Here is a 23,192-nt window from a genome sequence, read left to right as displayed (position 1 = left end):
TCCTTAATTGGAGAGGTTCTAGAAAATTCTAGAGCTTTCTAGAAAAGTGTAGAATTTTCTAGAATGTCCTGGAGAACTCCAAAGTAGTGTAGAACTCTCTAGAAGCTTATGGAAGAATGTGGAAACCTCTAGAATATTCTGGAGATGTGTGAAACCTTATGGAACCTTATGGAAAAGTATGGAATGATATGGAAGGGAGTAAAAACTCCTAGAATGTGTGGACCATTCTAGATAATTAATCTCCACCTTAAGATACAAGTAATCTCCACCATTCATTGTGGAGGTGGAGTAACATAAATAAGGGTATGAACCTTTATTCCTAACCATCCAAGACAAGAGTGAATCCACTTCTTAGAGTGAGAAAGCTAGGAAGTTAGAGAGTCTCTTTGAGAGAGAAGATAAATAACTTGAGAAATCTCTATCCTCAAGCTTGAATGAGTCACCGTAGAGTGAGTCAATTTTGTAAACATATCTTTGTAATCCTACCATTCTTTTGTATAGTGGAAGAATCTCCATTTTGGAGAATTATAATCGTATGCTCCCATTACTATCTTTGATTATTAAGTGTCTATCTTAACTTCACGAAATGGAAAAGTCCGAATTTTCCCAACAAGTTGTTGTTGAGGACATAGAAGCCATTGTAGACCCAAACTATGACGATGCTGGCAAGGATAAGTGTGACAATGCCAACGAGAAGGAGATACATCGGACCTGCGATTAAAGGGGATCTCTTTTTTTTAAAAAAAAAAAAATCTAGTGTATACAGGCCTATGGTAGTCCAACACTTATCCTAAGAAACGCAAACTTTCCATGACTATAATTTTTTTCCCATGGTGGGAGACTTAATTGGCTCTCCCTCATTAAACTACTTCAACGTCACGATTAAAATGGGCGTGAATGTGAAAATTTGAGGGGAAAACGTAAAGAAGCTAAACATGAAATAAATGTTTTAGTAAAAATTATCACTGTGCACAATTTAACCAAATTTAGGAAAAGTTACTGTTGAAATTCCTAGCTAAAAATCATATTAATGTTTTTTTAACAAAATTACAATTGTGATTGAATTCGTGAGTTCTGGTGAGTGTATAAATTGTGCTTCAAATTACATTCAACTCCCTATTCTTTTCAAGCCATTATCATTTGGTATGTAGTTATTCTTCTGAAGTTACATTTTATTGGTTCTCTCAAGTTAATTTTAAATTCTTGCTATATGGTTGTTCTCAAATTACAACGTTTTATTGTTGTAGGCAGAAAGAAAAACATAAGATTAGAGGATGATGTCACTATTATATGTTATTTATTCTTGAAATGACTATAAAAAAATTTAATTTAAGCATGCTTAACAATTATGGAAAGATGAATTGAAAAGGATATTTGAAATAACTAGAAGTTGTTTAAAAAGAATAATAAAAGAATAACATTTTTTCTTCTAGGGCATACACATCATCTTCTAGCCTAAAAACACCAATAAGTTTTGAATATGACCCAACATCATCATTGGTTCATCCATTGTTGTCAAAGTCGAGTATCCACTTGTAAATTCATCCAAATTGACATATATAAATGAAGTTAAATTGATTGTGAAAACATTTTTTATGAACTCAAATAAACTCATGTAGAATTGCTCAAAATCATGAGTTCATGTCCAAGTTGGTGAGTTCACCCCTGCACTCCATTTTAGAGCGTTGTGGTTCTTCATCTCCTTCAAGAATAATCTTATCGCGACAAAAAACGTGTTTTCAACAAAAATGCAATAAATCATGAAGTGACATGTTTATTGATTGTAAACATTGCAACATGTGGCACATGTTGGTATAGTTTTTTTTTTGTATCCATTGGCGTTCTTTTCTTATGCCCTTGTTTTCCTTCTATATGCCATGAAAGTGTTTTTTATCCCACTTTTAATTTTCTTTACCATTCTTACATATCACTCATTCAATTTTGATTTTTTTTCTCTTTACAATGTTAGGATATTTCTCAAATTTTCAACAATTGGAGGAACATTGCCTTCTTGTTTATAACTTTCAATTGTTACAATCTATTATTTTTGGAGGACCAATATCATATTTAACCCATAATTAAATAAAGAACATTGCACGCATTAGAAAAACAAATTAACTGCAAACAAAAATTGATTAATTTCCACTGTGTATTTCGTCTTGAATATACAACGAAAGCTTGTTTAATTTTGTATTACGATTAGTTTTTGTTATGTATTTAGCCATTTAGGGTTCATTTGGGAAAATAATTTAATTAAGATTTTTTCCAACAAGTTTTTAATATATAAAAGCTTGTTATAAGCACTTAAAATTAAATAATGATGCTAACCAATATTTTCTGAAACGATTTGGTGACTACATGCAGGTGCCAGAAAGGATCAAAATGCATATTTGGATAGTGTCAAGGAACTTGCTTTTACTAATGTCCAGAGATCTCAAAGGCATATATGGGAGATAATGAGGTGTGCCCAATGAGTTTTGGCACTCTAGAAACAATCATTCATCTTATGAGGGATTGTCAGAAATCTAAGGAAGTGTGACTATCACTTCTGATAATAATGTATCGCAAAATTTTACTCTGGAAAATATTGTTGACTGGGTGAGCTTTAACATCTCAAAAGATGCTCATAGGCATGCAAACTGAGAGATTATTTATTTATTTATTTTATTTATTCACTTTGGTGTTTTGTGGACCAGGAGAAAATTAATATTTGGCAGGTCACCCAGACTGAACTTTGCGGCACAAGGGAAGGGTTGCAACTTGCTTAGAGAATAGCCGTGGAAAGTGATTTGAAAGTGGCTATTCACATGATAAAATGTTGGATGCCTGGAGTCTCACACATCTCAGAATGTTTTTAGGGAAGCAAATCAACCACCAGAATTTAAGTATGTTCCAGTTTTCTGAATTTGTTATTGTATGTTGACTTTGGAGTATCCTCTTACAAAGGTTTCTAGTTAATTAGCCCCTCTTGATTTTTTTTATTTTAAAAAAACAATTAAATAAACTATTTGCATTTGAATATACATGTTGATAAATGTTTATATAATTTTAAAGTGTTTGAATTAAGATGTTGTCTCATTTTAAAAGTTAAACAAGATCAATCATGATTATAGTATGAAAACCCTATCTAAAAAAAATCACCCAGCACACCTTTTTTAATTATAAAATAAAGGTTTTAAATTTGTGAATTTTTTAGCTGTAGGGAAGAAATGCTCTAACTCAAATAACAAATGCCTCTAAACACTTACAATTAATGTCTAAAATTACACGTTTCAGTTTAAAAGTTACGTCTAAAGTCAGTTTAAATAAATATTTTAATTATTTTAAATAAATCCAATTTTTAAATAGTAATATCTCAATATAAGATTATTTTTAAAAAATTAAATTAATTTAGTTAATAATATTAAATTTATTAGTAATTTATATTATTTTTTAAAAAATTATTGAATTCTCTCTTTCTTTTTATTTAATTATTTTTTACCTAATTAATATGTATTAGTGTTTTTCTCTCATTTTAAAAAAGAAAATACATGTATCTTTTCAATTCATATGATTTAACAAAAGGAGTCCTCGTAAGAGAGAGAAACAAAATTGAAGAAAATCTCTTCCCTCCCCTCACCTCTGGTTGCAGTGGCAGCGAGAAGAGAACAGGGAAAACAAAGAAGCAGTGTTGTCACCACTCACGCGCGCACGCACGCACCATGCAGTAGGTGTGGTGTGTCTCTTTATAACTTTGGTTGCTGCGTTCATAACTCACAACGGCATTATTAAAGGCAGCATTAGAGGTGAAGGTGAATGAATAAGGATTTGGGCGGTTGCTGGTGCTATGCCTTTGGATTTGGATTGATATGTATCAGAGCTGCATTGGCTCACACCGCCTCGCATACCGCTCTCAGATATCGAACCTGGTCAAAGCCGGTCTCATCAACCAAGCCATCCACCTGTTCGACCAAATGACCCAATCAAATTGCCGCGTCTTCAGCGTCGACTACAACCGCTTCATTGGCGTCCTCCTCCGCCACTCCCGCCTCCACCTCGCCCACCACTTCTACCGCCGCCACGTCATCCCCCGCGGCTTCTCCCTCCTCCCCTTCACCTACTCCCGCTTCATCTCCGCCCTCTGCTCCGCCCCCAACAACATTAACCTCCCCCTCATCCACAGGCTCCTGCTCGACATGGACGCCCTCGGCTTCGTCCCCGACATTTGGGCCTTCAACACTTACCTCAACCTCTTATGCCGCCAAAATCGCTTAGAAACCGCCCTCGAACTCTTCCACTCCATGCCCTCCAAGGGAAGAGACCCCGACGTCGTTTCCTACACAATTATTATCGACGCGCTGTGCAGAGCTAAACGCTTTGACGAGGCTGCTAGGGTTTGGCGTCGTTTGATTGACAGAGGGTTGAACCCTGATTATAAAGCCTGTGTTGCTCTTGTTGTCGGGTTGTGCGGTGGGGGGCGCGTTGATTTGGCTTATGAGCTTGTTGTTGGTGTGATCAAGGGTGGGGTGAAGGTTAATAGCTTAGTTTACAATGCTTTGATTGATGGGTTTTGTAGGATGGGGAGGGTTGATAAGGCCATGAAGATCAAGGCGTTTATGAGCCGGAACGGGTGTGTGCTGGATTTGGTTACTTATAACACACTGTTGAATTACTGTTGTGATGAGGGATGTGATGAGCCGTGAGTTGTGAGACCATGGAGAGGAGTGGGGTGGAGCCGGATTTGTATAGCTATAATGAGCTGTTGAAGGGTTTTTGCAAGGCAAATATGGTGGATAGGGCTTATTTGATGATGGTGGAGAGGATGCAGACCAAAGGGATGTGTGATGTTGTTTCGTATAATACTGTGATCACGGCGTTCTGTAAGGCACGCCAGACTAGGAGGGGCTATGAGTTGTTTGAGGAAATGTGCGGGAAGGGGATTAGGCCGGACATGGTGACATTTAATGTACTTATAGATGCATTTCTGAGGGAAGGAAGTACCCATGTGGTTAAGAAGCTGCTTGATGAAATGACAAGGATGTGTGTTCTTCCCGATTGTATATTCTATACGGCAGTAGTTGATCATCTGTGCAAGAATGGGAAGGTTGATGTGGCTCATAGTGTTTTTTGTGACATGGTTGAGAATGGGGTAAATCCAGATGTCATCTCTTACAATGCACTTGTAAATGGGTTTTGTAAGGCTTCTAGAGTTATGGATGCCATGTGCCTATTTGATGAACTGCAGAGCAAAGGTTTGTACCCTGATGGGGTAACTTACAAGTTGATAGTTGGAGGGCTTATAAGGGGAAAAAAGATTTCACTGGCCTGTAGGGTCTGGGATCAGATGATGGAGAGAGGTTTTACACTTGACAGACATCTCTCTGAGACTCTAGTCATTGCCATTCAATCAAGTGATGGCACAACATGACACTAGTTTGTGTTTTGATCCTCTCAAATTCATCACACCTTTCTTTCAAATGGGAAACCTGACTTAAAAAGTTTTCTCTGGATACAATACACCAAGGCTTAGCAAACCTGACCTGACCTGACCTGAAATGTTATCTGCAGGTAATGACCTGAAAAGTTTTCTCTGGATATAATACACCTATTTTTATGGCGCTTGTGGTGCCATCCCATACCTTTATGTGTCTCTGTGCTCCTACATACTTATGTGCTGTATAACATACTTATTCACAGACCAGCTTCTTGTAAAGGATTCATACAGAGGACTGTGCTCTAATGGTTTCTTGCTACCAATGGAAGTAATGGTATCCAAGTTTTGTTTCATAATGTCAGCAGAGTGAACAGAGCATTCATTTACTTTTGGCAATTGTTATACATTGAGAGCTATGGATTTGTTTCTCACCCAGCACAACTAATTTCAGTAATTGATGATTTGGTTGGAATCACTCCAGCTGCCTATTCAAATCCCAGTTGTTGTTTCTTCAGATTTCATATTGAGGGTGGCTTTGAGTTAGTCTTATGCTGTCTTCATACTATTTGAGTCAATCTTTGACCAGTGGCAGCTCAATTCAGATTGATTCATGTCCTGCCTTGCATAGCAGAAAATCAATGAACATTTTATGGTTCTAATTATTAATAATAGTATAGCACCCTTCTAAGGTTAACAACTCCTTAATGTTGGTAAAACATTGTCTTGTTTCATCAAGATGAAGTTTGTGGTTGCAGTGCATAGTTTGAACTATGAAGATATGGTTTCATTGGTGATCTCACCTTGGTGTGGCTTATGCCTAGTGCCTTGCTATATCCTAGCAAATTGTTGAACAATAAACTCTGGAACCTTTATTAACAGATCATCGGTTTACTATTTGTGTCTATGTCTAGACATGTAACTCAGTGGAGAATTGTGGATGTGGAAAAAAGATTCACTAGGTAGCCTTGTTAGGTTTCAAGATTCAAATTTATTAGTTTCTGAAAAACTGTGATGCTGGCACAAGTTATGTATTGCTTCTGAGATTTGGATTAGCAACAAGAATATGCATATTTGTAGGATTATACTGTTACAAAATTCAACTTGTCTGACCTTTATTAGCATTATTTTCTGGTAAGTTATGATGCTTCTGCCTGTATCTGCAGCATGGAACTTCAAGCTTTTCCAAAGAAATGTCACCATGATCATTACATTTATCCGAAGTATGTTTCTACTCCTTTAATTTCAGCGCGTTCTTTTATTAGAGAACCATGACATATAATATGATTTTGCCACTTTTGCTAACCCCTATATGAAAGAAAACAAACAATACAATGTAAGAAAAAAATGGATGCATGAATCATTTAAAGGTTGCATAGTGTTTCTGAAGGTTGCTGAATCAATGGAGACTGACTGGAAACTGCCTTATCTTATGTTACTTAATAAATTTTCACTTTTGTGGGTGGGATAGTTTATAGTGCATTTATGCTGGAGAATCTTATATTAAAATAACACTTTCTGTAGTTGTTACATTTAGTTTGATAGTGCCACAGATGTGTATTCTCTGTAGTTGTGCTGAACCTAAGGAGTCAGAACATGGTTTCACTGGAACTTTGATTATATGTATTGTTTTGCATGTTATCAATCCCCATACCTTACATATGAAATAAAATAAGTTCCTTAGTCTTTTTTTTTTATATAATGATATTAATGTACCCTGGTTAATTGTATGCTAGTATTTCCTTGCCAATAGATTCTACCCAAGATAATGTTGCACCTTGGAACAGGACTAGCTGAAGGACAACTACAACCAGCACAACTAGCAATTTGCAGATTGGTTTGATGGAAAATTGGAGAAGAAATAAAAAGAACAAAGGAGGGCAAAGAGAATGTACAGATGAAGGATATACGCCTGGATTCTTGATGATTTCCAAATAGAAATGAATCATCTAGGGTCCACCATCCAAGCAACTTCTGGAGTATGACAGAAAAAATGGAAATAGTTAAGAAAATGCCATGTTGGTGGCTAAATGTCAGCAAATGTGGCGTGTATTAGGAAACTAGTTTCAAACTGCTACATTTTAGAATTAGTTTGGAAACTGGGTTGACAAATCTTTTCTTCATTCATTCACTCACTCTCTTCCATTGTGTATTTCTCAAAGATTTTCATTTCAATAACAAATCTTTCTCTAACATGTGGTATCTCAAGTTCTTCATTCACACATATTACACCAATTATAGAAACTCTTAACCTAGTTTTATTGAAAAATCCACTTCTAATATAATCCCAGGTCATCAAAATGAAACTGGACTTCAGCTTGCCTGAATATAGGATTTTAGAAGAAGAAATGGATTTTTCCCTCTGGTTTTGAACATCGTTAGACCAGGAATAACCAGTGGCAGCCTTATCTTGCATTTGCAAGAAGAGGCTTATTCCACAAGTTGAACTTGTGATTAGTTATTTACATTCTGTGCTAGTGGCGTAAACACTAACAACCTATTAAATTATTAATATTATGTTCAATTGAAAGCTTCTACTTGCAATAGTTTTTTACTGTCCTAGGTAGCCTTTTGCTCTTTTGAACTAGGTTATCCGATGTAAGAATGGAGGAGTTAGAATGCTAACTATTGACATTTGATCATGAAATCTTAGTAGTTTATGGGTTTGGCTGATCACATTACTTACATCTGTTTTGGGGTGACGTGGAGTAAATGGAAGTGTTGAAAAGAAACAAAATGGAGACTCACTTGCTGAACCGTGGCCTGTCTGCATCTGGGGACTGTTAACAATACATCTGACCAGATCTTGGAAAATATAGAAAATTTGAAGTCAACAAAAGACCAACATCCATCTCCATTCCAAAATTTGAAGAGAAAATTTCTTACAACTATTGAATTGAGGCATTTACTACAGTGACATGAGCCTGGGGAATTGATGTTAGCCAATGAATCACAAACTTTTGTGTAGTTGTTTTGTAGCTATTGCATTATTTTGCCTTTGAACTTTGGTTTTTTTTTTTTTTTTGAGAGAGAGAGCGCCGTGTGAGGGTGCTGTTTGACTGATCTGTTGAAAATTATAGCCTCCTTCAGTTGCTGGAAAAGTTAAAAAAATGCTCAAGCGCCTGAAGTTCATCAATGTAATTTAAGCTGCCACCCATAAAATGAGTTTGTTATATTATGGGCATATATACCTTTCATTTTTGCCAATTTTGAAATTGTTTCATATACTTGTCTCTTTTTTATGAAATGAGTATGTTTAGGCTGTTGTTCTTATATTCTTATATTTAACACATTGCTTTATTTATTTAAGCTGAAAATATTGATTTCTTTTTAAATTGATCGAATGTTGACTCATAAGTCATAACGAGTTCCTCTCTTCAATCGGCTGTTCTTAACTTTTAAAGTGTGCTAGAATTCGCAGTCTGTATTTGGGGTCCACGTATTTTGGACCAAAGTAGGGGAAAGGTATCTTCCGCAGTCTTGTTTGTGTGAATGTAAATTGTGGTACAAGAAACTGAAAGTGCTTTAGACTTAAGTTAGAATGTATGTTTTCCCCTTGCATGATCAGGTCTTTTCCCTAACATTTACAATTTGAAGGGGATTTTATAATAAATTTTGAAATCTTCATAGTCCAAGAATCCATGCCACCTGTAAATTCACACAAGGTCTTGTTCTCTAATGTGGATTCAAATTCTCTATACTATAGGACACTAATAAGCTCGGCAACTCAAGTCTAAATTTCACACATCCACTCCAAGGCTTGAGCTAAGCATAGCATCCATAAGTGATACATGATATCACTTTCGGGTGTTAAATGTTTAAAATAAAGAATTGAAACATTTTGCCCCACATAAGTGGCTTATGTTTGATTCTTTGCCTTTATATGAATCATCCTTGAAGTTCCCATGAAGTCATTCTCATTCCCTTAATATGCTTTAATTTTTGTTTTAGGCTTGATTTGTCCTCGTTTTTCCATTAGCTTAATAACATTCTCATATCACTGCCTTTCTGTTTCTCATACATTTTCGCACAACCACACCATGTCTCGTCGAGAAACCAACCCTCATTTTTCAAGATCATCACAGCCTGAATATATAGATGATCGTGATACCGAACCTTATCCACTTGTGCCACGCCGAAAACGCCGAGACCAACCATCCACACAAGTAGCTCCACCTATACCAGTTGCATTGCCAGCTGAGCATGAAGATCGTGTTCCATTACGAACACGACCTCAGCATGAAGACCATGTTCCATTGCAACCTCAGGTAGAAGATCATCCACACCCACCACCACCTATTCTCCAAGAACCTCGCCGTGGCAAGCAAAGAAGTCCACGTAGACAGCCAACAAATCAAGGTTTCCGGCCGGTTAAGTCAAAGGTAAATTTTCAAGAACCACCTCCCTCGGCTGATGTCCCTCCACTGCTGCCACCGCTGAACTATCCCCCCGAGCATCGGCACCAGCCACGCCGCGATCCCCGCCTCAGCGGTATAAAGTTGCCCAAGGAGCAAAAGTCTCAACCCTTGACATGGTTAGGTGCTTGCTTGTGTGTGATATTTTGGCTTATCATAATCATAGGAGGCTTAATAGTCCTTATAGTGTACTTTGTATTTCGCCCCCAAAGTCCTCATTTTGATGTGTCTAGTGTGACCTTAAATGCTGCATACCTTGACCTTGGATACCTACTCAATGCTGATCTAACCATGCTGGCTAACTTCACAAATCCAAACAAGAAGGTGCATGTGGACTTCAGCTCAGTGATCATTTATCTCTACTATGGAAGTACCCTTATTGCCACTCAATATGTTGAGCCTTTCTATGCTGCAAGGCTTCAATCAAGGTTTGCATATATCCACATGGTCTCTAGTCAAGTTCAGCTGCCATTAAGAGAGAGCCAGAGGCTTGTGAAACAAATGGAAGGCAATGGCGTTATGCTTGAAGTGAGGGGAGTTTTCAGGGCAAGGTCCAAATTGGGAACCATCTTAAGGTATTCATATAATCTTTATGGCCGTTGCAGTGTCATGCTAACACGCCCTCCTGATGGTATTTTGCTCAAAAAGAAATGCAGAACAAAGCGCTGAAGCAATAATTTAGCACCACAGATGATGATTCTATATGTCATTGGTATTCTTTTTTTAGTCCTTGAAAATTGGGGGGTTTTGGTCTTTCTTAATTTGCCTTTTCCTCCTGAAAATAACAAACATCTTTGAAGGTTAGCCTCTTTTTTCCCTCCCCACCACTACATGTAGTTTTGTTAAACCACAAATTTGTATCTTATTTTTTTTCTTCTCGAGAATTATTAGAGATTATTTATTATAAATTAGTAACAGCTTCTTTAACATTAGTTCATACTATTAAGTAGTAGTAGTTTCTTAAGAGTGTGGGGCTTTTTAAGTTTTCACGCCAAGTATGATCAATGGCCAATAAATATCGCGCTTTTTTAACTTATATCAAGATTTGTCCTAAAAAGTGAAATGCTTATACATTACATTTTATCGTACCAAATTGCACAGCGAAAAATTAAAACATGCTCCAAGTTTAATTAATGCTCCACACCATCATGACTCCGCCACTGTTGAAAGTTCACACTGCATGCTTTAGCGTTTTTAATTTCACATTTAGAATATGATTTTTAAAAATTAATAATTATAACTTTCACGTCTCAAATGCGATTCTTTTATTCTCCATGTTTCCAAACATGTTAATCTATACATACATGAGCAACAACATCTTTGGTGTTGCGCTAGGACTGGAAATGGGTCATCAAATATGTTTAGAACATTACTACCAGTTTAAAAAGATTGTTCCAATTAACATAACATATTAATTGTTAACATTTGCTTATATAAAAAAATTGTTCCAACAATGTCTACAACTAAGAAGCAAAATGAAAACAACATATCTTGCCATTAAACAAACATATGTCGACTAGATTACAAGACATGATTTTTCTTAGTCACACCACTAATTTAGTTTTGTCGTACTTAGGTCCAATTTTAGTTAAACCCGTATATTTCCATACTTCTTCAAATCTAATGCCATCAAAGTTTAAGACTGAGTGAAGATCTAACCCAGTTGAGGAACACCCCCTTAATATGCAGTCTCTTTTAGAATATTTGTTCGACACCTTCCAATAAAATGTCTGGATCTAATCGGTACAAAAGCAAAATAAAGGTAAAAAAGAATCATAATTTTATTTGTAAAATTGTATTGAATCTATTTGATAATAAAACAAAAAAGAGGGACAATTAAATGTCGTCCAACGACGTTGAGACCGCTATAGTTTCTAGAGATTTCACATGTTGAGTGGTTGCCCGACCCACTTGTTCCACCTGTTCCAATATAGACTTGCTAGGGAGACATTGACGAATACATAGATCCCCCAAAAGCCAATTTGTTCAATGGAAGAAACGTCCATACAGAAGCCGACAATGTTGTAACTCGATTGACAATTAGGCACCGACCCATAAAAATGCACTATATTGAGCAGATACAGAAACCAGGGTTACGTTTACTGTAATGTAATGACAGTGTATTTGTTTATTGCTTTCATGAAATGTCCATTCAAAACACCCAAAGTGCAATAGTAAGCTACTCAAGCCGGAAGCAGGTGCAACATGATAATGCTGGGAAACGGCTCACCTGAAGTGAGAAAACCTATAAAGTGAATAAGTGAAGATGCATTTTATGTCAATTAGAATTGAAGTGTTTGATGAACTTAACCTATTTTAATTCAAGCGTGAGCACACCCTCACTTGTATACTTCACACTTCAGACACTTTCTCACTTTACAGGAGCCTAATGCTCAACCAGTAACCACCATGGTTGCATTCTAAGAGATGGTGGAACATGTTGATGGTATAAACTACAACTTTGTAACATTAATTTGAAGAAATTAACATAAATACACAAAAGAACATAAAAAAGAAGAGAAAAGAAAATGCCCAATTATAATAGAGGTTCGGAAAGTTCCATTTCGTTAGAAGCCTCCTGTTGTGTATCGGGTCGCTGCTGAAATCCAACAAAGTCCATGCCGAGCCACTGCCATGGCCAACATACATATCTAGGCCGATTATGGCTCCTTGAATCTTCCCTGTTCTCAAACTCTTCGAGCTGATGAGTAAGCTCCTCTACTCTGTCTCTTAGTCTAGATGACCTCAAGTCTGCTAACTTAAGAGACTTTTCTGCTGCATCTCTGGCTGCCATGGCAGCAGCAGCTGTTTCTTCTTTGAAATTTAGTTTCTTCTCTGATTCTAACATGGATTGCTTTGCCTCTTCAAATTCCTGCTTAAGTGCTGACAACTGCAGATTTGCAGACAGCAATTATCACTAGGAAAATTCGATGAAAACATACAATAGCATTGACAAAAAATCCACCAACGGGTGGCTTTCTATGATCTCAACTTAAAATATCAACTTGCTGTAGTTACAGCAATTTTTTTTTTTCAGTGAGATGATAATGCTAGAGAGCCAAGGGATTGCAGTAACGGAATTCATGGAAAAAGGATGTCATTAGTAGTAGATATAAAACCAGCTTTCAACTAAAAACTGAGAAGCTGTTTGGTTTGAGAAATCAGAAAACAAAGTGAAAATAAGGTAACATTCTTATAATCAAAAGTAAAAAGCAGAAAACATTTTCCCAAACCAAACTGATTACTTAAATTCTTGGGATAATTAGCTCATGACGTGGTGTACTAAAGTGTTTACGGAAACAGAATCTAGAGTTTGATTTTTGTAGTCCCCATTCTTCTAAATAAATTTCAGCTCAAGGTAGGACAAGTGATAGCTCTTAGGTATCAGAGACATGACATGCAGAAAAGGGACAATGAATGGAGGAATAGGAGAATCTAGAGGAAGAGGACTTTCACTCCAGCCACGGCCTCATGAACTATTCTTATTGGTCATTATGAAAAGAATGCATTAGCTTGCCTTATGCATATTTATACACACGAACATAACATCTCAGCGGGTAGCATTAGCAGCCGTTCTAACCATCCAAACGACTAACTGGACTCAGTCACAACAAACCAATAACTACTGCTATTCATGTGATCATTCAGCTCTTCTCCCTGAGATTCCTATTGGTGAGCCTGCACGCTATCCACACTATAGGCCCAAAGGGTTCTTTCATGAGGGGACACATTAGATATATAAAATCATTCATTTGCTTCCACCCAATATCTAAAGCTTTTGAGATAGTTGGTTCATGACCACTAGCAACCAGCTACTAGCTAAATGTATTTAGAGCCCATTTGTTTTAATGTTGAGTGGAATTGATCTTGATAAAATTAATTTGAATCAATGAACATAATTAGGATGTGTGTCCAAATTAATCTGTCATAAATTTACATTGGGACATGTGTTTTTCATTGAAAAGTGCAAGAATTAATTTTTCACACCAAAACAAGTGGGCTTCATGAAACGCAAATTTTCAACTCCGCAATTCATCATTGCACAATCAAAGTTGGACTTAAAAAAAATAATAAATCAAAATTTAAAAACATTAAACTCTAAGAATACTTGGGCACAACTGAAAATTTCTTTTTGGTCACATCCTCCAAATATAGAAAACGTGTCAACAAATATTGGTAATGAATAACATACCTGTGCCACAAATTCCTGTTCGACGCCTCTGCCTGCAGCAGCTTCTTGCTCTGCTGCCACTTTCCATCTGTTAATTTCTTCTTCAGCGGCAGCAATGTCCATCATTAGTCCCTCAATCTACATTACAAATAGGCCAAGTTGTTACTTTGTGACAGAGAAGTACAAACAATCAAATGTCCCTTACAAATTATCCACAGCCTAGGATACACAACAAAATTCTATGTTCTACAATATACAAATATTAAAGATAAAACTGTCCATGGTTAAGGAACTAGATCAAATTAAAATCACAAACAAATTTAGACTTACATTTTCATTTGCCACTCTCTCCTTCTCTTCAAGTTCCTCTACCCGATGCATTCTATGGTCAAGCTCCTTGGCCTGAGCTTCTACATGCTGCTTAAGTAAGCTCAACTCTGCCCTTAATGCAGTTAAGCAATATGCAAAGAAAAAAAGTTATGATGTCAACACAACTGCAAATTGCAAATACGCAAGCAACTATGCATTTAATTCTGATGTTAAGTACCTTAATTCACCCACAGTATGCTTCAGCTCGATGATCTCAAGCTGAGATGCCTTAACAACATCCTCCAAAGCACCAGCCTGCATGCATGCACAAAGAATTCATTGACGGGTCTTCAAAATGCAAAGTACGATGGGAACAAGTTTCATTAAAAACTAGGAAGAGAAACAAATGCTTAACCAGGGAGTATATTTCATCCTCTTCTTTTTCCGTTGTATCAGACTTGTCATTTGAAGCTGCAACTTTCCCATCTCCAAGAAGCTTACTGAATTTGAAATCTATTCCAGCCTCTCTCAACCCATTCTCTGCAGCTTGAAACAGCTCACTCTTTCTAGAAGACGGATCAACTGCCACCCTCTTAGACAAAGCACTCCTAAGAAAAGAACCAATTTGATCCTTCTCCCTAACTAACCGAGCCAACGTCTCATGTAAACTCTTAATCTCACGATCCTTCTCCTCAAGCACATCCTTAGCTTTCTGAACAACAATCTTGGTCAACTCATATATGGACTCCATCCCAGCCAAAGAGGCACGAATATTCTCCTCAACATCCGTTTCTTGCGGGACAAACAACGATTCAGATAGCTCTTCGGTGCTACCGTGGTCAATTATCCTAACAACATTGCAAATCTGGTTGTGAATTTTGGAAACAAAACTCAACTGATCAATCAACAAAGGCCTCTGTGATTCCATCCGAGATTCCAACTTACTCAACTTCTCCTCACACTCACCAACAAACTCCTTCAACTGCAAAGCCTCACTTTGCTCCTTGCTCAAATTCTCCGAAACCTCATTCAGCCTCTGATCCCTAACAGCTAAATCCCTCTCCAAATCCTCAACAGTTAAAACCTTCTTTGCAACCTCATCCCTCAAGCCACTGATCGTGGCCTCAAGCTGAGAAACCTCAATGGCAATCTCGTAATTCCGCTGCTCCATCTGCTCCCTCGCCTCGTTCCTAGCCTTCGTGGTCGCCTCGTTCTGCTTCAAAAGCTCCTCCACGATCTCATTCGCGCGCTTGATTACGCCGTACGCCACCGCCGCCATGCCGGTGTATTTCTGCGAACGCGGCAGCGGCAGCGCGTTGCCGGAGAAGCTGCTCACCTTCGCCGAGATCTTCTCCATGCCGGTGACCATCATGTGGCTCGAATTCCCAATCTCCGATCGCAGCGCGTCGCGTTCCTTCGCGGTTTCTTCTAATTGCGTCGCCGTCTCCTCCTTCTCCCGAATGGCGTCGTCTCGCTGGCGACCGAACTCATCGCGCTTCTTTATGGCCTCGTGTGCCAGCGCCTTCAATCGGTTGAACGAAACCTGCAATTCTGACTTCGTATTCTCCGCAGCAACGCGCGCTTGCCGCTCCCGATCGAGCTCCGCGAGAGCCTCCCGGAATTTCTCGACGGAGACGTCTTCCGGCGAGGGAAGCTTCGTGGCGGTCGGAAACGGATCGCCGCCGTCGTCCTCGACGTCGCTGAGCACCGCATTGGCATCTAGGTCGCCGGTGCCGGCCATTTAATTTAATAGCATATATATGAATGTGATAAACCCTAGAAATTGGAGCGAACCAACAACATGGGAGTATAAAGTGGGAACTCTAATGAAATGTGATTTTGTCTTAGGTTGCTGATGATTGATGAAGAAACACCGCCACACCGTACCTACCAGTCAGCCTCTGAAGAATTTCGGATTGATAATTAAGAATTTATCTATTTTTTGTATTTCAATTTCAATTAAAAAAAAAAAATGCTGCTGTGGTGTTAAAATAAAAATGATTGTTTATCTCGTTTTAAATTGATGAATGTGTAGGTGAAGGAAATAAATAAAAATAAATTTAGAAAAGAAAGGAATATGGGTGGTGATTGGACGGGCCTGATTTAGGATTGGGGAAGTGAAGATGGCAATGGTAGGCGTGAGGGCAGGGGATTGGATTCATGGTCGGTGGGACAAAAAGGAACAAACTTCGTGTTCCTTGATGCCACGGAACGCATAATCATTATACACTGTAAAATAGGATTTTAGTCCTTTAGAGACATCAGATTAATGGATGAAATATTTAAAAATATAATTTATAAAAAAAAAATAAATATATGTAATAATAACGTGATAAGTTAATGAGAAGTGTATATGCTGTTAAGTCATTTATTAGCGTAATTACTTAACAAAAGAGACTTTAGTGGAATTATAAGATATTATGCTAGTAACTAGATTTCATCCTTCTATGGTGCGTGTGGAGTCACAGCTAGAGAGATAAAATAAGACCTGTTAAAATTAAATTAAAATCTTAAGTGCTTTCATTAGAATAAAAATATTCTTAAATCCTATGTAGCAAGAACAGATCCAATAAAATAGAGTTAATAACTCAAGTTAAGTTGTTGCATTAAAGCCCTTAATAGTGTGATTGATTTAATTAGTTTGGTTTACGAGGTATTTCTTGAAAGTTTCGGTCCTTTTGAACACGGGACTCGTCAACATAGCAAAATGTATATTGGCATTTCTTATCAGCTGTAAATATTTACGTGATAACACCAACTTTACGGAGAAGGATCGAGGAAAAACACAAGTGACTTCCACTTTCTATTGAATGAATGAATGAATAAATAAAAAGGCAATTTCTTGTCTCAATTTGCTAATACCATTCCAAATTGACAAATATATATATATATATATATATATATATTGCTTACTTGTAAACGTTCTATTCATTTACTTATTGAATGCCGATGTAAACAAAGCTTCTCAACTAAAGTGTTAATTAATTTGTCCTGGAGTATGATTTTAAGGCTTTTCACATATTTTAATATAGATAGAGTATATATAAATTCTTTAGGCTAGATTGAATAGGAAGAAAAGATTAATCAGTTGTTGTTGACTTGACCTTTCTAGCTAGTTTCCTTCCAACAGGAGCTTTCTTAATTCGTTGTCCTCTTCCTTCTATTTAGTTCAACAAGGAGAAGCTATTCTACTTGACGCGATTAGCGTGAGACATTAATTAACATCCAGCGTGTGTTGTTAATTCTCTCACAATTCATTTGGAATTCTTGTGTGGAAACAATGCTTCTAGAGGTATGGAAAAAAAAAATGTTCTGAGTTTTAAGTTTCATTGTAGCATTTGAGGAAAGGTTGATACTGTCATCATTTGTGGAAAGGTGTCATTTGATTCAGTCATCATTGCTCCATAGTTCAGCGCCTTAGTTTATTTTTCTTTGTCTTCTCTTTCATATTTGCCAGTGTCTTTTTTAGGCCTTGAAATTTCGTGAACAAATTTTCGTATGCATCATTTAGTTTTAGTTTCCCAGAATTTGTATTTTACTGCTAGTCAAAGTTGTATGGTTTGTTTTCTTATTCAGTGTTCCAGATTGGATTATCAGTGAACATATATATGCGATGCTTTTAGTTTAACATATTGTTTGCAATTGCAGCTAGAGACTTGGACAGCTTTGGTTGTTTTGTTTTTGCTTGTGTTGATTCTAAAGGAGTCGATCATGGGAGGTAAGAGTTCAAAACGGTCTGAAAGAAGGCATGTTTCATCATATGGATCTGCTGGTTCTTCATCTTCACGGGATAGCTATGGATACCCTCAATCACCAAATGCATACCCACAACAAAATCCTTATAATACGCCTCTTCACCACCGTGCACCAGCTCCATTCCACGACTATTCACGGCCAAAAAGGAGGTTAGATAGGAGATATTCAAGAATAGCTGATGATTACCATTCACTGGATGAGGTAATTGTTGTCATTTGCTTACTTATAATTGTGTTTTTGTCATTTGCTTAGGTTAGGTATAATTGTGTTTTTTGTGTATGAATATATGAGCATTTTTCCATCATTTTTGGTTTGGTCTGTTTACATCATTGACTTTTTGTGTTTGGTAAGAAAGGGGGTTAGGGACATAATGACATTGACTTGAACTAGTATATGTCTATCTACTTCTACCTGAACGGCATTGATATTTCATCAGTCAGCACAAAAGGGAGGAGAAGAAAGAAACAAAGGGAATCAGTTATGCTCTTTCTGAAATCAGACTTCAAATTTCTGCCTATGATGGTCCACATTGAAAATCGAAATATTGAGGTTCTTAAGTCTTAATAAGGATTCAGTCTAACAACAAACATGTTTCCCCACAGAAAAGAGTGTTAAAATCTGTGCCAGAACTGGACCAGCAAATGGATCTTGTTTGGGGCTTTGGGGACCATGTTCCAGAAGAAAACAATGTATAGAAATGCTGAATTTTGCAAAAAAAATTGCGAAACCCTTGCTTAGAATTGCTACATTTTTACTACAAGTCCGAGTAAAACCTTTATATATACTTCTAACGTTTCTTTTAACCAGACCTTTATACTTCAGCAGATCTTTGAACTTGGCATGAGCTTTAAATCCAAGCCATAGAATATAGTTAAACAAGTTCAGCTGAAATGAAGTGGCCTAAGAAAAGCTGCTACGAAAAGAGACTACTGTCTCTCATTTTTATTGTTCTTCCTGATCATGCATGCATGAATCAGCAGAGCATCCCTTGATTCATTTAATAATATGAGTAGCAGTAAACACGTTATCAACCTCTGATATGTCCAAACTAGTCCAAGAGTGCAATGCAATAAGGTTGGTATGAGAAAATATTTGGATGAAGCTTACAGTAGATTGCTTTATTTTACTTTTTTTCTTTTCTCATAGTGCAACAAGACCAGCATGAGAAAATTCTTATTGGTTGTTTCACTCCCCAAAATTTCCATTCTTACGGTTATTACTCACAGAAGAACACCTTATTTTGTCAAATAATGAAATAATTTTGCACAGGTTACCACTGCTCTTTCACATGCTGGCCTGGAATCTTCTAATCTCATTGTTGGCATTGATTTTACAAAGAGCAACGAGTGGACAGGTTTTATCTCTTAGTCATATCTTGATGCTTGGATTTCTTGTAGTGAGTTGTTAATTAAATTTGCATAAATCACTTTGAAATCAGGGAAGAGGTCATTCAACCGAAAAAGTTTACATCATATAGGAAGTGGTCAAAATCCTTATGAACAAGCAATCTCGATTATTGGGAAAACTTTAAGTGTTTTTGACGAGGATAACTTGATTCCTTGTTTTGGATTTGGAGATGGTAATTCCATATATAAATCTTCATGCTTTCAGATTGCTTATGTTTCAAAATTGCAAACTTGATTGTGTTTCTTTCTTGTCTTTTTTCCTCTGTCAGCATCAACACATGATCAAGATGTCTTCAGTTTCCATTCAGATGAGAGGTTCTGCCATGGATTTGAGGAAGTTTTGTCAAGATATAGAGATATTGTTCCTCGCCTGCGTCTAGCAGGTGCTGCCTTCACCAATAATCTTACATTGCATTTTTGAATTAGGCTCAGCATGACTCGTTGCATTTATGTGACAGGACCCACTTCATTTGCCCCAATTATTGAGATGGCCATGACTATAGTTGAGCAAAGTGGCGGCCAATATCATGTCCTGCTAATAATTGCTGATGGACAGGTATTTTTAATACATATTTCACAAGATTGAAAAGAAGATTTCTTTAAACTAGTGCAAGCGTGCACCAGTCATCAAATGTTTCATTGGCAGTTATCACACTAACTATATGATTATGACTCTAAAGTATCATAGATTAAAAAAAAAACTAAAATGCTATTGTTTTATGAAAGAAATTTTTTGTTTGGTTTCTTTTGTTAGTGATAATAATAAATATCTACCTTAACACATAAACATCTGGGCATTGATAGCTGCAGAAGAAAACTGTTAATTGTTAGATTAGCATAATATGTGTGTGAGTTCTGAACTACGTCTGTCGCCTACTTCACTACAATATTTTGCTATGATTAATTGGATACATGAATACATCTGAACAAAAGATGAACTTAAAATGCCCTTAATTTTGTCAGTGCTTCAACAATGACTAATATTTTACTGTAGAAATTCCTTTTTTTCTTATGTATAAGATCTAAAAACATTGATACTTAAAAATATTGCGACAGGTGACCAGAAGTGTTGACACACAACATGGCCAGCTAAGTCCACAGGAAGAGAAGACAATTGATGCAATTGTAAAAGCCAGGTAAATTTTGTAGTTTTCTCTTTTCTGGATTGCCACCCTGCATTCTCTTACTCTCTTTAAATTGCAGTGAGTATCCACTTTCAATAGTTTTGGTGGGAGTTGGAGATGGACCATGGGATATGATGAGGGAATTTGATGATAACATCCCAGCTCGAGCATTTGACAATTTTCAGGTTTGGTGTAATTCACTTAGTCCTATTGACTTGCCACATTTACTTCTTCACAGTCCTTCATATTAAGCTGAAATGTGAATATTTTATTTTTGGCTGCATGTAGTTTGTGAATTTTACGGAAATAATGTCAGAGAGTATAGACTCAAGCAGAAAAGAGAGAGAGTTTGCACTATCAGCTTTGATGGAGATACCTTCTCAATATAAGGCAACCATAGACCTTGGCATATTGGGGTAATAAATGAATATTATATAGAAAAACAAGGTACTTATGGCCTGTTATAGAAGATTTTATTAAGATATTAACTGAACTTGCTTCGTGTCTTCATTGATGAAAGTAGTGCACGGAGAGGACATTCAGCAGACAGGGTTCCTCTACCTCCACCTCATTATGAGAGGGCTTCCAGCAGCAGCACAATACCTCTTCCTTCAAACAGTTTTCAGCAGAGCACACCAACATATTATGATAATGTTAACGCAGAATCATCTTCAAGAAACTTATATGATAGTAAGGTACTATTTAGACCATTCTTTTTTCAACTTAAGATGTGACTTTCATATAATCTCGAGACATATGACGTGATCATCATGATTCATGATGTTTCTGTGCACAAGAAGTCAACAATGGTTTACATATGACATGGTTAACCGCAGGTTTGCCCGATTTGTCTTACTAATGATAAGGATATGGCATTTGGTTGCGGGCACCAGGTAACAAGTTGAATTATATGCTACCGATTCATCTTGATGAATCTAAGACTATATGATTAGGACATTATATTAACTTTTCTTCCCACTGTTGTTATTTTCTCACATTTGGCAGACTTGCTGTGACTGTGGAGAAAACCTCGAATGCTGCCCCATTTGCCGAAGCACAATCACTACCAGAATAAAGCTTTACTAGTTAACCTTGCATTGCAGAAAAAAGGTTAGTTACGTTAATGTCATAAACTGAGTGCTTAATTGATATCATAAGTCAAAAACTAACGTGATATATCATAGGCAGGGTAGCAAAGAGAGGAGCAGGGTTAGCCAGGATCATGGTGGTGGATAAGTTTTTTAGATTTTTGCCTATCCAAAACTGCATATCGCAATTTTGAACAAAAATAAATAAATATGCCAGGGTAGGAACTAGGAAGAGTTGTGAATGCGCGTTGCCTCATTGTACATTTGAAGTTTGTGCGTCCCAATTAGGTTTCATGTTTTGATGTAAGTTGCTTGTAAAACATTTCTTAGGTTCTTTTAAGTATACTATTTGTTTTTGTTTTCTTCTTGTATTTAAATTATACACGTCTTGGTCTCACAGTTCATTTCTTTATGCCTGACAGTCATTGGTTTTCCTTTGACAAAATCACCATAAACAACAAAACACGACTAAATAAAAGAGCTTGTTTATTGTCATCTGTCACAGACTGACACACATTTGAAACTTGTAAATCACTAAAAAAATCATGTTTTATTTAAATTTGAAACACAAAAGTGAATTTCTAAAGTCTAAATCAAATTATTTTAAAATTTTAAAATTTCAAACACAAACAACAAGAAAAAAAAGTTACGAAGAAAGAGATGCGCAATCATACAAAGACACGGTATAATTGTATAACAAAATCGAGCACAGCACAGATTGTAGTAAGCAATAGCCATAGATACCAAAATAAGAAGCAATGGGCAGTTTGTTCCACTGCCTTGCATTGCAAGTGTTGCAGTGTTCCCCGCAATTCAGGTATGAACTTTGGTAGCCGTTATTTCATTTTATCTCGAAGCGAAACTATGGAGTGCACGCACGATATATACAAATTAGTAAGTTATAATTTCCTGCAGAAAATGCAGAAAGAAAGAATGTCGCCAAAGGTTGCGTGATATCATCTACCCAATTATTATTTAGCACCACGTTTAAGTTCAAGTGTTTATTAAACTTCAAACTAGCAAACCAGATGGAGTCACAGTACGTCTACGTTACTATTACAATGCAATCACATAATGCATTTAGGATATAAAACTACATTTTTTTATCATCTCATTTTTATTTTTTTCAACTTTTTTTTATTACATCAGTTATTATATCTATCATTTTTTTATCTTCCTATCCTTCCCTGTCTCAATCCATCCCAAAATGAAGTGTAGGTATACATTTTTCCTGCATTTACGACGCTAATAATGCAAAACAAAAATTAGAGATTGGATATGATAAAGGTATGGATCCAGATAAGATCTTATAATAATATTCATTTTTATATTTTGATCATCATTCTTATATCTTTTGGTACTTATATATTCATGTTTGTATATGTGATTCACACTTTATTTATGTATAAGGTTAATAATTATAAATCAATAAAAAAATAATTACGATAAGATTTCATTCTTAGATAATCCAAACATACATAAGTAATATTAAAAAATAAACAAACATAACATT

The 23,192-nt window shown here is 36.6% G+C and overlaps 3 protein-coding genes and 1 pseudogene across 7 annotated transcripts; 3 read left to right on the top strand and 1 right to left on the bottom strand.

The window, feature by feature from the left end:
• Window positions 1-3,562: 3,562 nt before the first annotated feature.
• LOC100791991 (pentatricopeptide repeat-containing protein At1g13040, mitochondrial-like) lies at window positions 3,563-7,603 on the top strand (annotated as a pseudogene). The gene is made up of 2 exons (XR_414454.4): window positions 3,563-6,633; window positions 7,198-7,603. The product of XR_414454.4 is annotated as a pentatricopeptide repeat-containing protein At1g13040, mitochondrial-like (transcript).
• A 1,847-nt stretch (window positions 7,604-9,450) lies between these two features.
• LOC100791466 (uncharacterized) lies at window positions 9,451-10,494 on the top strand. The gene has a single exon (XM_003524204.3). It carries the CDS (start codon window positions 9,451-9,453, stop codon window positions 10,492-10,494), a length of 1,044 nt encoding a protein of 347 aa, XP_003524252.1.
• A 1,584-nt stretch (window positions 10,495-12,078) lies between these two features.
• Window positions 12,079-16,316, bottom strand: LOC100781547 (golgin subfamily A member 4). Its single transcript, XM_003524984.5, has 5 exons — window positions 14,721-16,316; window positions 14,544-14,620; window positions 14,327-14,438; window positions 14,018-14,134; window positions 12,079-12,715 (listed from the first exon to the last, which is right to left on the bottom strand). Exons 1-5 carry the CDS (start codon window positions 16,044-16,046, stop codon window positions 12,362-12,364), a joined length of 1,986 nt encoding a protein of 661 aa, XP_003525032.1. The 5' UTR covers window positions 16,047-16,316; the 3' UTR covers window positions 12,079-12,361.
• Window positions 16,317-17,324: 1,008 nt separating this feature from the next.
• Window positions 17,325-22,124, top strand: LOC100790937 (E3 ubiquitin-protein ligase RGLG5). Of its 4 annotated transcripts, none has more exons than XM_041015560.1 (13): window positions 17,325-17,597; window positions 17,954-18,262; window positions 19,331-19,415; window positions 19,500-19,640; window positions 19,737-19,850; window positions 19,926-20,023; window positions 20,524-20,603; window positions 20,671-20,776; window positions 20,880-21,007; window positions 21,112-21,286; window positions 21,428-21,484; window positions 21,597-21,701; window positions 21,780-22,124. In XM_041015560.1, exons 1-12 carry the CDS (start codon window positions 17,586-17,588, stop codon window positions 21,675-21,677), a joined length of 1,386 nt encoding a protein of 461 aa, XP_040871494.1. In that variant the 5' UTR covers window positions 17,325-17,585; the 3' UTR covers window positions 21,678-21,701; window positions 21,780-22,124. The 4 variants fall into 4 exon arrangements, with proteins under 4 accessions (XP_040871494.1, XP_040871493.1, XP_006580246.1 ...); XM_041015559.1 differs by having other exon boundaries at window positions 21,776-22,124; XM_006580183.4 differs by having other exon boundaries at window positions 17,341-17,597; window positions 21,115-21,286.
• Window positions 22,125-23,192: the final 1,068 nt, after the last annotated feature.

The sequence above is a fragment of the Glycine max genome, chromosome 5, assembly GCF_000004515.6.
Source record: "Glycine max cultivar Williams 82 chromosome 5, Glycine_max_v4.0, whole genome shotgun sequence".
Taxonomy (NCBI): Eukaryota; Viridiplantae; Streptophyta; class Magnoliopsida; order Fabales; family Fabaceae; genus Glycine; species Glycine max.
This window is presented reverse-complemented; position numbering and strand designations above follow the sequence as displayed.